We start from the raw sequence: 19,352 nt of genomic DNA on the forward strand, positions 1-19,352 counted from the left end.
ATCCCAAAGTGGCGGTGGCGGGCGCCGCGGCGGTTGTGGCGGACGCCGCGAGCGCCGCGCCGGTTGTGGCGGACGCCGCGAGCGCCGCGGCGGTTGTGGCGGACGCCGCGAGCGCCGCGCCAGTTGTGGCGGACGCCACAACCGCCGTGACAACCGCCCAAAGCGCCGCAAGCGCCACGTAGGGTCCGCCATCCGGGCGCCGCGGCGGTTGTGGCGGACGCCGCGAGCGCCGCGCCGGTTGTGGCGGACGCCGCGAGCGCCGCGGCGGTTGTGGCGGACGCCGCGAGCGCCGCGGCGGTTGTGGCGGACGCCACAACCGCCGCAACCGCCGTGACAACCGCCCAAAGCGCCACGAGCGCCACGTAGGGTCCGCCATCCGATCCATCGACCATATCTGCGCTCTTCTGGCGCAGCCCCCCCCCCCCACCTGTCCCCCCCCCCCCCCACCTGCGTGCCCCCCCCCCCCCCGCCCCGGGACCCCCCCCCGGGACGCCCCCCCGCCCAAGGGGTGGATAGTAATAATTGTATATTTTGCGCATTTGATCCAGAGCAGTTGAGATTTGATTCGGCCATATCTTTCTGAATTTAACTTGTATTTTTATAATTGTATTTTTTATATGATCTGTAAAGTTTATATTTTCATTTGCTACCAGGCATGAATTTATTATAATTTATTAGATATGTTTTTCCTTATTTTCTTTCTTTATTTACACGTGCGTAATAAACGAAAATGTTGAGATTTCATCCGCCCAGATCTTTCTGAATTTTTCTTGAATTATTATAATTTTAATGTTTATATGATCCGTAAATTTTATATTTTCATGTGGTATCAGGCATGAATTTATTTTAATTTATTTTATTATTTTATTTCATTTATTTACATGTGCCCGTCCGTCCGTCAGTCCGTCCGTCCGTCCGACAGACAGACAGACAGACAGACAGACAGACAGACAGACAGACAGACAGATATATAGATCTGTCTGTCTTCTTATTGACGTAACCATGGTAAATATAATTAGCTTGCATAATGTTAATAGCCTAATATAATAATATAGCCTATCATAATTATGTTTGGTTATAACCGTGTAGCCTACAGTATAATATATTTATATTATCTATCTATCTATCTATCTATCTATCTATCTATCTATCTATCTATCTATCTATCTATCTATCTATCTATCTATCTATCTATCTATCGCGCTGCAGAGCTTGTTGATCGGCTGGCTGTCTGTCTGTTGCATTTAACCAGTGAAATGAATGAGGATGCGATGAGTTGTGAGTTTATAGATCAGTTATTTTCTGACCGACACACCAGGTTCATTGACCAATGACCCAAGCTTAATTTATGCACGTAACATAATATACAGACAGACAGACAGACAGACAGACAGACAGACAGACAGACAGTTTCTGTCTGTCTGCCTGGAGAATAAGTGTGCTTATATTATTAAGTTCTGCAAGCACTTAAGTTGCTCTAACATATATGTTGCAAGGTCTATTAACAATAATAATAATAATAATAATAATACTGCCACCGGTGATAAAAACACAATGTATTGACACAAGGAATTAACAGTCAGTCACACTTTTGTGGATTAGGCTACAGTAAAATTGTAATGACACATTTCAAGGTGAACTCTGCAGCCGCACCGAGACCCTCCAAGCCATCGGAGAGAACCCCTGCTCGTAAAGCAAATATATAAGAGATTAATTTACACTTTGCATTTGTATATATCGCTTTCTATGAGGACATTATCTGAATATGACTTATGACCGATAAGAGCTATAGAGCTAGCTTATAAGAGCAAAGAGCTGAGTCCAATAGTTAGATGCGTGTGTAATTGCGCGCATGTAAATAAATGAAATAAAATAATAAAATGAATTAAAATAAATTCATGCCTGATACCACATGAAAATATAAAATTTACGGATCATATAAACATTAAAATTATAATAATTCAAGTAAAATTCAGAAAGATCTGGGCGGATGAAATCTGAAATGCTTCGTTTATTACGCACGTGTAAATAAAGAAAGAAAATAAGGAAAAACATATCTAATAAATTATAATAAATTCATGCCTGGTAGCAAATGAAAATATAAACTTTACAGATCATATAAAAAATACAATTATAAAAATACAAGTTAAATTCAGAAGATATGGCCGAATCAAATCTCAACTGCTCTGGATCAAATGCGCAAAATATACAATTATTACTATCCACCCCTTGGGCGGGGGGGCGTCCCGGGGGGGGGGGGGGGGGGCTGCGCCAGAAGAGCGCAGATATGGTCGATGGATCGGATGGCGGACCCTACGTGGCGCTCGCGGCGCTTTGGGCGGTTGTCACGGCGGTTGTGGCGTCCGCAACCGCCGTGGCGCTCGCGGCGTCCGCCACAACCGCCGCGGCGCTCGCGGCGTCCGCCACAACCGCCGCGGCGCTCGCGGCGTCCGCCACAACCGCCGCGGCGCACGCGGCGTCCGCCACAACCGCCGCGGCGCACGCCACCGCCACATTAGGATCTCGCTGTCTCTCAAAAACCCATCGGCTTGCGTTAAAATAAATTCTTCCTGAACTCAGCAGGTCGGCACGGGTGAAACAGCGCCTCTCGCTGGACATTTACTAAACATCCGGGTTGGCCTCATAGTAAATATCTCAGCCTTGCCCCTTGGTCAAGACTCCTGATCAGCACAGCTGATTTTTATATGTTGATTAGTATCATTCAGGGGCGTAGCCACGGGTGGGCGGGCCCACGTAGAAAGCTGGCCCACCCAATCGATTTTTTTTATTATTAATCTTTTGATAATAAATCGGTCAAATCAGGCAAAAATAAGAATTAAATAACATAACCCTAACCTAACCCTAACCTAACCCTAAACCTAACCCTAAAACCAAAATAAAGTTTAAAAAAAAGTAACAAAATCCGCCCAAAAAACGAGAACGGCTATAGTTGTGCTGCCATGCTTGTTTGAGCATGGCTAGAGAGCCTTTTTCAACCAATCATATTGCTTGGTCGGAACTACCTGTTGTATGACTTATTACTAACAAGTATAGTGTGTTTCTCCAAACAGAGCAGCACAAAGCTCTCTCTTCATTATATGACAGCAACTTCCTGTTGGTCCCATCTTTACACAAGAATACATGTTGCACCACAGACTGACACTGTCATACTTTTACCTTGGATGAAAAAAATACAAAAAATAAACGTCCTCTGCCTTTGGACACTTCAAATAATCCAAATTTGGGGAAGTTGGGGTGGCACTGGTAGCCTGCACTATCCTGAACCTGGATGAATACTTAATTTGTATGAATTAGTATATTAGTATAGGGGTGGTCTCATTACAAGGACCTACTGTATACTGCATGATTGGTCCCACTGGTTATAACTGGGAAAAACAATTAACTTGCAAATGAGTTAATGTGAGAAGGTGTTTACATCAGTGTCTGCTTTCTGTCACACTGTAAAGAAATGTCCATAAACATGTTGATGACATTGACACCTACACCTCCTATATGGAGTCTTTGCAGAATTAAGTGATTTTCCTGCACTGAATAATGCCATAGTGGGAAGCAAGGCTATGGGAGGGGTGAGCAACAAGGGAGCGTAGAGTTAGACCAGCAGTTGAAGACATGCTTTAGAAAAATCTGCATGAATGGCCTTCAAAAGAGAATATATTTTTCTTACCTTTTGATCATGAAAATATCACACAAAGCAGCTTTAACCCATTGAAACCGGAGGCCTTCAAAACTAATGCAGCTAACAGGTAAATTTCCAATTCAAAACCTATAAATAATTTGCCTTTTATTTTGACTCACAGAGAATGATGAGCTGCACATTTTTCTTGTCTATGTACTGTAGGTCTAAAATCACCAAGCTCAGTCTTTGAGGGAGAGTAATCAACGTTTCATCAATATTGATAGATAACAAATGTTTGCATCTCTGACTGGATGTAGTCTAATCTAGTATAAAACTGAATCTATTACCAACAAGGTGATCAGCAATCAAATATATCCTTATACGTAATTGTTATAAAATAGTACAGAAAATGTATTAATTAATGCTTCTACGTCTTGGTGGCACCATGACCCATGATGGACTTCTTGGTGTTTCTCTCAGGTTTCAAAAGGATTATAAAACACTTTGGTCCAAACAGTGCAAACACAAGGCCAGAACTAGATGCTAAAATGGCAAATACCTCCACTACATCTGCATATTTGCCTGGCGAGCTGATATATGCTGGGATGAAGGCTATCCACACGGCACAGAAGATCAACATGCTGAAAGTGATTAACTTGGCTTCATTGAAGTTGTCTGGAAGATTCCTTGCCATGAATGCTAGGACGAAGCTGAGGAGTGCCAGTAAACCAATATAACCTAGTAAGACTGCAAAACCAACTGTTGATCCCACATCACACTCATAAACTATCATATCACTTTGATATTGTGTGTTTTTATGCGGAGTTGGAGAGGCAGACACAAGCCAGGCTATGCAGATTATTACCTGGATAGAAGTAAGAGCCAGAACTGTTCCTCTCTGCTGCATAACACCAAAAAACTTCATAATGTCTGCACCGCCAGGCTTGGAGGCCTTGAACACGGCTATTACCACCATAGTTTTTACCAGGATACACGAGACACACAGCACAAAGCTGATCCCAAATACTGCATGTCTCAGCTGACAAGTGGTGAGGCTGGGACGGCCAATGAACAGAAGTGAGCACAAGAAACACAGTTTGAGTGACAGCAAAAGTTGAAAGCTGAGTTCTGAGTTGTTGGCGCGCACCATGGGTGTGTCTCGATGATAGACGAAGATTCCCAGGACAATGGCACAGATAAGTGTGCCTAGCAATGAGATGGCTGTCAAGGAGATACCCAGGGCCTCATGGTAGGAGAGGAACTCAACGCTCTTTGGTACACAGTGGTCACGCTGGGGGCTGGAAAAGAGGTCCTCTGGACAACTGGTGCACTCTGTAGAGTCTAACAAAGAAGAGAAGGTTAAAGGGACAGACAAGTACAGTATCAGCCTAAAGATAGCATAATGTACACACATAATGTAAACCAACCAGTCTTATTGCTCATCTCTCCCTCAGAACAAGCAATGCAGTCAAAGCAGCAGACAGGTTCTCCTTTCCTTCTGGCTACACGGGTTCCAGGGGAACAGCTCTCGCTGCACACTGAACGAGGAGGCTACCGAGGAAAGAAACAGAGATCAATATCAGTTCAAACGAAATTACATTCACATCGTGATTAACATTAACAACATAAATTATTTTATAAAGCCAAAGTGACCTTTTTGGTTTCAAAGTTCCAGAAGATTCTGTCTTCATCAAGGATGAGTTCTTCATCCGCGGAGGCTGACTTCTTGAACACACCTACATTGTGAAACTGTGTGCTTCCATCAGGGAGCCACGCCCAGTTCAATATATCACAGATTGGTAAAGAATCACCATTCTCATCAAATGATACAATATCACCAAATGATGTAGTGAAGTTGATCTTTGCCAGGTACCACACAAGCTGGAAATGGTGATGAACAAAATTATGAAGAGCAAGAGACTTAATATTATTATTATAATAATTGAAATAATAATAATTCTGTATCCCAGCACATAATACATATAAAAAGTGAAACATTGGTAAACATTTCCTGCAGATAAGTATTTTCTTGCATCAATTTTATCACTAGAACATTATATATACAGTTTATTAGTATGTCAGTCTTTCATGCTTTGTAACAATGTAATAATATTTTATTTTTTATTTTATCATTATGTTATTATTCAAAATTAAATCCAACAAGAAACTCTAGTGAACCGTTTATTAATATCACACCTGCCATGGCTGTATTGTCTGCAAACTGGCACAGCTGTGCCCATTGAAAGGCCCTCTTCCTGGCACACACTGCAACATGTCATGGAGGGCATGGGCCAGAGCATACACAGCCTTGTACACATTATACTCTGCCCGGAGGTTAGACACATCCAACAGGGTAGTTTCTGCTGTGCCTAGGTCCTCTTGTCCAGTACACACCCTTCCACCAGCACCCACCCACTCTGATGGAAGGGGTGCAAATTTACACTGAAATGTGTGCTCCCAAAACCGCCTCACCTGATGAAACAAAATTGATAATTAAACTTTGCATTGTGCGCACGGCAGCGTACGCTGTTTAGCGTACGTCAGCGCGACGTGGCAACGGACGTGGCAACGTGAAAGGTGATTGGCTGGTGAAAAGAAACACCCGGACGTGAATTTTGTGTTGGCGAAGTGATTTGCATAAGTATTGGAGCATAATGCGTTTGATATTAATTGTACATCCTGCAAGTACAGTGATGGGATGCGAAGCAGCTGGTGTCACAGGCAGAATATTGAGGAATTTTGGGGGAAAATGTGGAGTTAGTTGGGCCATGTGTCTGCTTGGCAATTGAGCACATACACTCGTGTACACTCCATGACTGTGGCCGTCAATTATGGTAGCAAGATACAGTATCATGTGAATAATTAAAAACAGACGTCAGATTCAAATCGTAGATTAAAATGCTGTTTATTTCGCGGACAGACGCACGCATCAGCGGATTTGATTTTCCCTCCAGCCGTATCAGAAGCAGTTTTGTTGTGTGTAAAAAAAGTGGATTAAATTAGTTTTGTTGCAAGCTCCATCATTTCTGAAAGGGGAAAGAGAAGAAGGTGTGTGTGTGTGTGTGTGTGTGTGTGTGTGTGTGTGTGTGTGTGTGTGTGTGTGTGTGTGTGTGTGTGTGTGTGTGTGTGTGTGTCTTCATATAGTTGGTCCTTACTAATGCTCATTATAATATAGTACCATTTCAGTGGTCAGTGTTTCAAAGGAGGGCTGTGGACAGTCAAGAACCAGAATAATCTTTGTCAGGTGTAAACCACATAAGTCCAAAGCTGAGATCCATTGGAAAACCTGTGTTCCAATGGATCCAATGTAGTCACAAGCTCTCCAATAACCCCCACAGACACACATACCCTGACTTTCACTTCAAACAAGCCGATCTACAAGCTCACAATGTGACGCAAACGCGTTGTGAGCTTGTACATGTTTTTTCTATCATGTTGTCTGTATCGCTGTTCCTATGCTGCTACAATGACTATGTTTACATGGACCCTCATTAATATTCAGAACGACAGCTCAATCAGAATAAAATACATATTTTAAACACGACACTTGGAAGAGAATTATTCCGATGCGGTCTCTGATCGGAAGGAATTTTCTTTCTAGTTGAGAGTAGAGTGTATAAACCTTTTGACATTTATATACAATGATGTCAAATTAAAGTTATAGAATGATATCATAGGCAGCATATAGCACAGCATAGTCACTTTGTAAAATACTTTCGAGTGTGTAATTTGCTCAATAAGAAAGAAGAGCAGAAACAGAATTAGCTGAGGACACAGTGGTCAGCTCATAATTCCGACATCCCATTATTCCAACCATTAGGTTAGTGTGAGGTTAGGGATATGGTTAGTTATAACAGGGCTAGTTGGACTAACGGGTAGTCGGAATAGTGGGCTGTCGGAATAATGACATGGCACCGTGGGTCCATGAAGAGAATTTACAGAAAGAAAAACAGGCAGAACCACTTAGTGCCAAATGTCAACAGTTATACTCTGATTAAATGCTTTGAGGCATGTAAACGAGGTTCACTTTTTTTATACAATGTAAATCGTTAAGTTGGAATTTCTGATCAGAATTATGAATGAAGAAATATCGTTCATGTAAACACAGTCAATGTCCGAGGAGCCAAACAAAACTATTCTTCAATCTCATGTACCTGTACACAAGATGTAACAATATAGACGATCACCTTGGACCTTGAAATTAAACAAAAGACTCACTAGGATATTTTCATGGCTGTTGACGAGGTCATTTTGAGGATGTATTTTCAACAAGAAGTCCTTGAGGCCTGATATCTCTCCACGACGGAGGGCAATACTCAGGGTGCCTCTCAGGTACGGCAGGTAGCGAGGAGTCTGGAGCTTTGGGTCTGTTATCCAGGCTACAGATGCTATCCACTGTAGACCTGTCACCTTTTGCTTTACCACCTGTTGATTGTGATCAACAAAAACAACAACAATAATAATGATAATAATAATGATAACAATAATACTAATAATAATAAATTGAATCGCAATTAAATTGCTTTGCAATTAAACAAATTGCTTGCAATTAAATAGCAATCGATTTTTTACAGACGAAAGGATGTCTTCACTTCAATATTACTCATTTCAGACTCCTTAGAATCATGAGTTCTTAAATTAACATGGATCACAACCCCGACCTCGTCCATGAGTTTAATCACACGGATCCCATATTCAACTGCGACGACCACACGAGCTGTGGATTTCTTCATCACAGAGACAATCCTCTGTAGTTCAGCAGGGTCACTGTCCCAGGGCAGAACCTCAAAATAAGCCAGACAACCCCAACCAGACTGGGCCAGCTCAGACTGGAAGATTTGGGCTACATCGTGGCCATAGACATCATCGCAAAACACAATTCCTGCCCAGGTCCACCCGAACCGTCTCATAATCTGGAGCATAGCTTGCACCTGATTGGATAAGGATGGAGGGATATGTGCTTAAAGTAGTTCATTCAAATCCTTGACCTTTGGCCACTGAATTTCTGATCTAAATCAATGAATCTCCTACACAGATTCCACAACGAAAAGGTCTAATAATTATCTTCTGAGGCTGTCAACAGAGACCTTAGGACCCAGCAGTAATACATAAAAGCAAATGAGGTGATATGCAATATCAATTACCCTCACTAGAGGGAGGTATCTGTCAAATGTGTGGAACATGTACTTAGAAATTCACCTGGATGGTGTTACTTGGTATTGTTCTGAAGAAGGAAGGGTACTGTTTCCGGTCGCTCAGACAGGAGCACATGGAATAGTAACTTATCTGAAAAAGACACAAAACATCTGTTCTGTACTATACAACTTTTTTATTTTTATTTAACCCATTAAGACCGGGAACGCATCTGTGTGTCCTTTTTAGATTTCTTTGGCTATTCAAAAATAGCAGATCTACAAGCTCATAGTGCGGCACCGAGTGCCACGCTATGAGCTTGTAGATCTGCTATCTTTGAAAAATATTGAAAATTCGTGGCATAACCTTGGATTATATATATTTTTAAAGCGAACATTTGTAGTTCCAGGAACCCTCTGAAGCAAAGATTTGAGTTACAAATGTCCGCAAAAAAAAATAAAAAATAATAATATTTGCACAGCTTTTCATGATTTTTCAAAAATAGCATATCTAATAGCGCGGCACTCGGTGCCGCGCTATGAGCTTGTATATCTGCTATTTTTGAATAGCCCAACGAAATCTAAAAATGACACACAGATGCGTTCCCGGTCTTAAAGAGTTAAAAAATATTAAAATAAAAATTCCTTCAAGTCCGTTGTTACCCCTTTTACCCCCTGGACCAGCGAAGCCTCGCCGTGGCACCCTAACCCTAACCCCTGGCCCTTTCCCTGTTCCCTGTGACTGTTACAGTAAATACAGCCGTTATGGCTGTGTGGTCAGGCCTCCTAAAAGGGACTGAAGAGTGCTGTTTTGGGGGGTTTGCACAGGTTTAATGTTTTACACTGAATGTCAATACGTAAAACATTCTGAATATTACACCAAATAGCTTACTCCCCAACCCCAGTTATATACAAAGACATTATGTGCTCTTAGAAGTCTTACTCTCAGGTCCAGGGTGAATCAAATCTGGAACACAAGATGCATTGCATGAAAACCTATATTCAAAATCTGCCTGCTCCACTCACATGCTCTGCCTGCATGTGTTGTCTTTCAAAAAACAAAATAACCAAAATTAAGCAATGTACAGTATATCAAATAGGTGATGGTAAAAAGGGGCTCAAGTAATTAACTTACCAGGGGTACTCTGTACGGACCTAAAACACTAGAGAAGGCAATCGAATGTGATGAGTGATCACCCACAATTCCGAGCACTGGAAGAGAGCCAACACAGCTCTCATCCAGTTGAATCTGCTCCTCTCTCCCACTGACCAATGACAACGCTGCACGGAATGCAACTCCGGGCGTGTAACAGGTATCATAGAGAATATACCCCAGAGTGACATTGGGTAGCAGGCTGGGGTTTCTGTTGATCTCTGCGACGGCAAAAGCCATGGTCTGGGCGAGCCTGAACCCGTCAATGTTGAGACTAACACACAAAGATGTCACTGTATCCTCCTATGGAACCATACATCACAGCAAGGTCGCTGTTCTCTTGCTTTGCTATTGTATTTGTGATACTCACCCATAACAAATGGGGTCCTGTTGCTCGGAGGTGAAAGACAGATCAGGGAAGACAGAGTAGAGGTGGATATCAAACACGGCACCCAGAACCATGTCCCCAGGCTTGTAAATGCTGTTGAGATTAAACGGTGCCTGTAACTCACAAGAAGAGGAAGATGAGGAAGACAAAGAAGAGAAGAGAGAGAACAATGTCAAGTATGAAAACATGTATTGTATGACTACAGAAGCCCTCATGACTGTCCTCCTAACCCCCTCCCCCCTTCTCTAAATCCATTGTCCGGTTGTTAAGTTTTATACACCGTGCTGTGCCACCCTCTGTGCCAATGCATGCCACTACGTAATCTTTCACAACACCCATCTGAGCAGAGGCAGCTGTAGAGGCAGGGCTTAACATGCATTATCAATACTTTCATATGAAAATAATGTTGTGTGTGTCCTGTAATGTGTCAATCACACTACACAGTATCACCAGTACATTAGAAACTATTCATCCCATTGTAGGTCATTTTCATGACCTACAGTGGATCATGAAATGACCTACAATGATAAATAACTAGAATATATTGTTCCTGAGGAAACAATGTGGGCTCACTTAAAGACAAAAAATGATACGAAAAAGTACAAACTGTTCCCAAACAGTGCTCTCTTTGACTTGGTATCTCTGATTGTGTTCACCATCACCAGGTGTACTACTGTAATTGCTACAGTGCAGAGGGACATGGGTTGATAATAATGGTCTTAACTCAAAATGTATGCAACACACAGCTCTTTCAATTAAATCGGAGAGCAGACCTGTGTGAACTTGGTGATATAAAAAACATATCTGTAGTGTAAGAATTGTGGCCACAGTGACTTTACGAAAACATGGGTCATTCCTCTTGTGTCCCTCTCTCTCCCTTCTTGCAAACACCATTAGTGTGTATTGGAAAAGCTGAAAAGACTGTGAGATCCACATGTGCTTTGAAGTGGGATAGCTTCAAATGTATAAAAGTGATCAAAAAGTTAAACACTGCAATGGAAGTCATAATATACCTCAACCTTTTAAAGTTTAAATGGAGTCTGTAAGTTAAAGCATGCTGAAGTAACATGATTGCAAACAAGTGAAAGGTTTTTCAGTTGAAATAACATTAGGCCTGATTCACTAAGCTCGTTTACGCTGCCAGGGCTCTGGCCCTATCTGGCGCAGAGGGCACAAGCAGACAAAGTTCGAGACCCAAGGCCGCCAGGGTACTGCAGACAAACGACCCAGGCAGCGTAACCCAACCTCTGCGTCTTGTTATTTTAAAATCTACTTGTTAAAGCTAATTGTGGCATACAAGTAGTACTAGTCTTGACTAGACTTGCCTTCTGTGTGACACCTGCCTTGAATTGTAGTGTAAATGACCCCAAGGCACTGTGCTTTTATTTTGGTATTTGATTTTGTGTGTCAGGTCACAGGTCACAGGTGCATTGCATTTATGTTAATTCTATGTTTCTGTGAGGTGCTTTTGAGATGCTTTTATTTTGAAGGTGTTTGCTTGATTTCTCACTACTATCACCTGTCTGCTCAGCCAGAGACTCAAATGTTTGCAGCAGTACCAGGGTGAGGTCTGCTTGCTGGACAGTAAAGGTTTAGCCCCCTGCCTAAATGGGCACAAGGTATATTTTCATTTGTTTAAAGTGTGTTGTATTTTGTCATGTATTTTATTTGTCTAAGCAAGGTCTGTTTTGTAATAGTGTTGCTCAATGTGAATGATTGTTTTTGTAATTTGAAAATGTTTAATGTCCAATTGTTTGTTTGTTTGTTTTGTGACAGCTTTTACGTTGTTGGTTTTAAAATAAACCTCATCTATACCACCAGTAAAAGACCATCTTTGGGCGGGGACGCTACAGTAAAAGCTTCGACCCTCATCTCTTCAGCGATCCTGTTGCACAACCAAGGGGATTCCACGGTTCAACGGCACTCATCCTACACGGGCAGCAGACAGTTGAAGTTGATGTGATGGTCAAAGACATCTGAAGGTAACATCCTAAAGTCATTCAAAAGGAGGACACAAGCCTTGTCTTGGAGTACAAATATGGAGAAACAGATTATAACTCTCCAGAAGGAGATTGAAGAACATAAAGACAATCTCCAAAATGAAACAGAAAACTTTGCACTAAGAAGTGAATTAAAAGAAAAAATTGAAGAGAAAGAGAAATTAATGGCTGATCTGCAGAGTCGTGTACTAGAGGCCACAAAGGAACCTCGCCATTCTGAACGTCAACGAGTTCCAACAGAAAAAATGCATGCTTACCAACAAGAGGAGTTGAGTAAGAAAGAAAAAAGACTAATTACCCTGTATGAACAGTGGAAGATTGTGGCCCGTAAGACAAGACAAGAGCTTAAAACAAACATAACAGAAACCCATCTGACATCCCTCTTAGACCCTCTTGAAAAAGCACAAAATGTAGTCACGAGGACCTATATGGAAATAAGAGATCAGATCACACCATCAACTGAACTAAGACGTAAAATTGATGCATGTGAAGCTGTAACTAAGGATATCACCAAAATTATATATGATAGGATAACAGAGGTTGATGGAGATTATGATGCAGAGGGTGTCAATGGACGGCTTCGTGGGCTATTGGATTGTGAATATGCCCGCTCTATTTATGGTTCAACTGCATCACAAGTGTATGTTAGCAATCACTCTGTGGCATCTTCACATAGAAGTAATCACTCTGTGATATCTTCAAATAAAAGCCATCACTCTGCAGCACCTTCAAATAGGGGCCTTCCCTCTGTGGCACAACCAAATGTTAAGCTTCCCTCTGTGGCACAACCAAATGTTAAGCTTCCCTCTGTGACACAGGCAAAAGTTAAGCCCACCTCTGTGCCACCCTCAGTAGCACTTTCTATTGCCAGTCATCACTCTGCTTCCGTATGTATGGCAACCAAACGCGCAGAAGCAGCCGCTGAGGTAGCAACAAAGGAAGCTGAATGTAAAGCATTATCAGAGGAAAGAAAACAAAAGGAAAGAATAAGGAATCTAAAGGAGCAATTGCAGTTACAGGAGTCTGAATTGGAAACCCTACAAAAGGAAAGGGACTTGGCGGCAGCACGAGCCAGGTTTGAGGTCTATAACAGAGAGGTACAAAGGGAAACGGACAACCAATCTGTTAAGTGTGACCCCGAGAGCCAGCGCCCCACATTCTCTTCTAATGTAAAGCCCCACATTCAGTCTGTTAAGGGTGAGCCTGATATCCAGCGCTCTGTCTTTCCTTCCTCTATGCAGCCCCAAATCCAGTCTGTTAAGCTGGACCCTGATAGTCAGCCTTTCATACCCCCTAATGCCATGCAGTCCCCCAGCAATGTGGCCACACAACCTCCTCTCACTGATGTGTCTTATCTGGCACAAGCTGTACAGGACAGCATAGCATTTAATAGACTTCCCATGCCTGAGCCCACAGTCTTTAATGGTGAACCCCTTCGATTCATTGAGTGGAAGGCCTCCTTTATGTCGCTTATAGATAGAAAGGGCATTTCTTCTGCAGACAAACTATACTATCTAAAGCAATATGTTAGTGGCCCAGCTCACAAATGTATTGAAGGCACATTCTACCGAAGCGATGAAGATGCTTATCAAGATGCTTGGACCAAACTTAATCAGCGATACGGCCAGGCTTTTGTCATTCAGAAAGCATTTAGGGACAAGCTAACAAATTGGCCAAAAATAAATGCTAAAGATGCAGAAGGAATAAGGAACTTTTCAGATTTTCTGAATGCTTGCCTACAGGCTATGCCATATGTTAAAGGTTTGGACATACTGAGTGACTCTGAAGAAAACCAAAAATTAGTACAGAAGTTGCCAGATTGGTTAGTGTCACAATGGAATCGGCAGGTCACTAAGGCCCTCATGGAAAGTAAAGAATTCCCCAGTTTCCATGTTTTTGCTGCATTTATGTCAGTCGAAGCAGAGATTGCATGTAACCCAGTTACTTCTATCTATGCTCTTCGCTCTTATGACTCACCCAAGGATAAAAGGGACCCAAAGGATATAAAAAGGAACACGGTAAATGTTTACAGTACTCAGGCAACTGTAGACAGTGACAAAGAAATGCCAACCAAAGGTGCCCCATGCATGTTATGCAAGGACAGTAATCATCAGCTCTATAAGTGCCCCAACTTCATGGAAAAGTCCCTTGAGGACCGAAGGACATATATAAAGGACAATAGACTATGTTATGGATGCACAAAAGCGGGACATAGTGCAAAAGAATGTCGCCGCCGTCACAGTTGTGATACATGCAAGGGGAAACATCCCACCTGTCTTCATGACAATAACTATGTTAAAAAACCAAATGGAGACAAACCTGTGCAGAAGGATAATTCAGCAGAACAGGATACAGATGACATTGCATCAGCTCTGTCTCACAAGATCACCAGAGAAGGACAGTCTGCTAGCACTTCAATGATTGTGCCGGTATGGGTGTCATCTGTCCAAAATCCAAACAAGGAAAAACTTGTATATGCCTTCTTAGACACACAAAGTGACACTGCTTTTATTGATCAGGAGGTGAGCAGTGAGTTGCAAATGGATCGTTTCCCAGTTAAGCTAAAACTAACCACTATGTTGGGAGAGAATACAGTTATGCATAGTGAAAAAGTAACAGGTGTCCGTGTGAGGGGCTATAGCTCCTCAGTACACATCGACCTCCCTTCAGCATACACAAAAGACTGTATACCTGTCAACCGGGAGCACATACCAACCTGTGAAACAGCCAAACACTGGACTCATCTCTCAGCTATCACAGATGAAATACCAACACTCCTGAGTTGTAAAGTTGGCCTTCTCATAGGCTACAACTGTGCCAGGGCATTGGCGCCTAGAAAGGTGATACTAGGCAGAGAAAACGAGCCCTATGCTGTCCAACAACATTATTTTTGAAGGCCTCTGGTTTCAAAGGGTTAAAGCTGCTTTGTGTGATATTTTCATGGTCAAAAGGCTTGAAAACAACAACTCTGCACAAAGGTTTCATAGTGTAACACTACCAACCAATGTGCATGTGACGGCCAATTGCCATCCATGTAGATTTGTTTAAAGCATACTTTCAACTGCCGGCTAAACTCTTAAGCTCCCGTGTTGCTCAACCCTCCCATAGCCTTGCTTCCAACTATGGTAGGTCTAGTCATTCAGTGCAAGAAAAGCACTTGTGCAAAGACCATTCTATAATGCATACTGTAGGTAACAATGTCATCAACACGTTCATGGACTCTCCTTTTCAGTGTGACATAAAGCAGACATTGATAACATGTTAACAGCTTCATTTTAAAGTGCATTGTGTAGACGGTGTGCAGGTTGTTTTTTATTTCATTCTATACGTCTGATCCCTACCTACAGTACGCACCTGTCTCTGAGCTGATCAGGTGTGCATGAGACCTTGCTTTTCCTGAAATATGTGGGGTAAAAGTAGTTAAGCTGATTTTGATTCTGTTTAACACATTTTGCTGGGGACCCCCTGGAACCCCCTCAAGGACCCCTGGGGATCCCCGGATCCCCTGCAATGACAGGTAGAAACACACTATTCTAGTTAGTAGTAAGTACTGTAGGCTTACTATCATGCATCTATTTTACACAAGGCTTCAGAATATGAATGGATATGGTTCAGTAAAAGTGGTGGTATTAAGGCCCGGTGTGTTTGTGAGTGCCCCGATGGGGTGATTGAACACTCGGCTTGTTGCCTACTGAAAGACTGTGTTATTAACTCACTGTCTTTGAACCACTCAAACTAGAGGATAATCATGTCCGAGATTCGCTCCCGACAGTGAAGCAGTTTATGTTTAACTAAGGCTTCACGCTACGGGTACAGAGAGTGTTGACCCGAAATTGCTGTTTAGATTTTGTCCAAACATCACGCAAATCAGCACACATTATCTCTATAGTTATGTGATCAAGACGGATATGTCAGATTTTTCATAGTCCAAACCAAGATTGGCATCTAGTTGCATGAGGGGTTTGTTTTGAACAAAATGCCAATAAATTTAACAGTACCTCAAACACAAATATTTTACACTCCCACAAAGCAACATATTGTGCAATAACTCAACATTAAACCCTCAACTTCCACAGATTCCACTCACCTCTATAATGACTGAATTCCGAGATGATATTTACTGTGAATTAACAGTGAATGATTTTGTAACGTTTTCATATAAAGTTACATTATTCTACTCTACATGTCACATCATTATAGGGAAATTTGGCATCTATATTAAAGGAGTTAAATTGACAATCTCTTCAAATAAAATATTGAATCAGAATATAGCTTATTTAACAAGGCACTGACCCATGTGATATTTAATTGGTGTTATTGTACAGTTTCAACCTTTAAATGGTCTCTAAGGCCCGGGTCAATTAAAAAACGTGTGTGTGTGTGTGTGTGTGTGTGTGTGTGTGTGTGTGTGCGTGTGCGTGCGCACCAGGGTGTGTTGCCAGTCCCCAAGCCTCATACGTTGGCATCATGCTATGAGAGTTTGAATGAATGTAGAATGATGTGCAGGATGTCATTTGCATACAGGGGACTTAATTTAATTGACAATGTATCTTTCTGGGCAGCTCGCCTTGCAATTGGCCGGTGGGCGGCGGCCTATGGAATAGACCATTGCAGTATGAACTGAGGGGGGGGGCCTCAGAGTGAAATGAAGTAAAGCTTATAAATTAGTTAAGCGGTCTTGTTGTTGCATTTTCACGCATGATTTCTTTGCCTATGCCTATAGCAAAGACCGCGTCTGGGTAGAGTGGCTGCTTGGGAATTGGAAGGTTCCCGGTTCGATCCCTGGCTCCCCATGTTACTGAAGTGTCCTTGAGCCCTGAACCCCTAACTTCTCCTGATGAGCAGGATGGTGCCTTGCATGGTTTCCTCTGCCATTGGTGTGTGAATTAGTGTGTGAATGGGTGAATGTAATGCACATTGTAAAGTGCTTTGGATAAAGGGGCTATATAAATGCATAATTTACCATTTTAAACATTCAAAACCACTCACTGCAAGAAGAATAGGATGTCACATTTTCAATTAAGCAATATTACACCAGCATGTGTGCGTTATCGTGATTATTGACATGACAGTGATGCGGTCAGGATGAGGTGGAGCCGAGTTCCGCAAGCGTCACTGAAGTGCCAATCACAGTAAAGCCACCATCGAGTGTAATATTGTGATTATACAATAATTACCATCAAAATAAAACATATAAAATGTATTCATATGTGGGGGCTTTCGCTTTCAAAATAACAACCTTTTTGCAAGTGTTATCTCTTGTTATCCTGTAAATACATGATGGGGTCTGACAGAGACAGAGTCCTTGTTTACTCTAATCTGAGTTCCCAGAAGTTTTCGCCAGCTCTGGCGATGAACTTCTGGGCCACAGCCCTGGTATTTGTGGGCGGGATGTACGTCACGCTCTGAATCTGAGCGGACACGCCTCTTACCGGTCTGAGAGCTGTGCAACTCGTCTAAAAAGTCCGACGAGAGGCAAACAGCAGTACACAACAATGGCGGCCGAAATTTCTCAAGGGGAAATTGCTTCCCGTCGATCCTATTTAGATGCATCACCCACTGCATGTGGATCCCGCCCCCTTTTCTTCATTGGCTGTTGATTTGAATCACAACGCAGTGGCCGCGCCCCTGCTGTCCAAGCTCCGACGCTAACCCTCCCAGACTATGTTTACTCAGACCAAATATTGAGATGGCTGTGCGCTAGACAACTTTTCCCAAACTGAACACAGAGAAACAAAACTAAACTGTCAGCTCAATCTCATCGTTATTAAGATATTCGATAGAAAAAAGAAAAATAAATCAATGCCACATTTAGCTACTACTACTACTACCAGGGCTGCCAACATTGGCCTGTCAGAATCCAGGAGATTGGTTGGGGGCGTGGCTAGCGGGGGGTCTGGGGGTCCTCCCCCCAATTTTAACGATGAGTAGATGTAATTTCCTGTGCTTTGGTGAATTTTGTGAGTTTGATACTTTTATCAGACTTGCTTTACTAGCATTGGAAAATAATGGGTACAATTTCATCCAATAAAAAAGTAGGCCTACAAAATTTATTTGATGACTGAAGTAATGTAAGACCCATCTTTATTAATAACCATTCATTAATATCTCGGTATGCACTGGCATGCACTGACCACACCCCCGAACCGGGAGGTCTGGGGGTTCCCCCCCAGAAACTTTTGAACATAGTAGATGTAATTTCCTGTGTTCTGGTGAATTTTGGGAGTTTGATACCAAATCCAGGAGAAAACCAGAAGAAATTACGATCCAGGGGAGTGTCAGGAGATGTGGTCAAAAACCAGGAGACTCATGCAGGATCCAGGAGTGTTGGCAGCCCTGCTACTACTGCAAACTGGTAGCCTAGCCACTTAGCCGGCTCTGCTCTGTCAAGACTCCTGATCAGCACAGCTGATTTTTAGCCGCCAGCTGAAAGCGCGGCTCTATATTCTCTCTGAGTCTAACCCGACACATTTCCAACATGTTTGCAACACTTTTTTTGCCTGATTGGCTGTCGTTTCAGCCAATGGGATACTTTCCCATACTCTGAACGGGCGCCCTCGTCCTCCCAAGCTATGGGACTAGACACGCCTCTCTCAGTGGATTCGTCTGCCTCTCTCAGTGGATTCGTCTGAGCGCTAGCCGAATTTGGCTAATAGTTAGCTTGTATGCTTGTATGATGTTACTAACTGTTTTAGCCAAACGCGGTAATGTCCACTCTCCATTAGTTATCGACACAAGTTGCGTTGTCATCTATTGTACATCCCACAATAAAATGTATTAACCATGTTATGCTGCTGTAATCACTTCATATTTTCGCGACATCGCCGAATGTGGCTAATAGTTAGCTTGTATGCTTGTATGATGTTACTGCGCTAGCCGAATGTGGCTAATAGTTAGCTTGTATGCTTGTATGATGTTACTAACTAACTGTTTTTAGCCAAACGCGGTAATGTCCACTCTCCATTAGTTGTCGACACAAGTTGCGTTACTAATCCCTAGGGGTGTGCCGATACACTAATTTCACGAAACGATACGATACGAT

The 19,352-nt window shown here is 42.5% G+C and overlaps 1 protein-coding gene across 1 annotated transcript; it reads right to left on the bottom strand.

Moving 5' to 3' along the window:
* Nucleotides 1-4,064: 4,064 nt before the first annotated feature.
* Nucleotides 4,065-10,384, bottom strand: LOC311034480 (extracellular calcium-sensing receptor-like; the record flags this gene model as incomplete). The annotated part of the gene is made up of 7 exons (XM_084042362.1): nt 4,065-4,978; nt 5,065-5,188; nt 5,291-5,518; nt 8,299-8,568; nt 8,837-8,923; nt 9,905-10,175; nt 10,293-10,384. 7 exons carry the CDS (start codon nt 10,382-10,384, stop codon nt 4,065-4,067), a joined length of 1,986 nt encoding a protein of 661 aa, XP_083898488.1.
* Nucleotides 10,385-19,352: the final 8,968 nt, after the last annotated feature.

Source organism: Gymnoscopelus microlampas, assembly GCF_963454915.1.
Source record: "Gymnoscopelus microlampas genome assembly, chromosome: 19".
NCBI classification, from domain to species: Eukaryota; Metazoa; Chordata; class Actinopteri; order Myctophiformes; family Myctophidae; genus Gymnoscopelus; species Gymnoscopelus microlampas.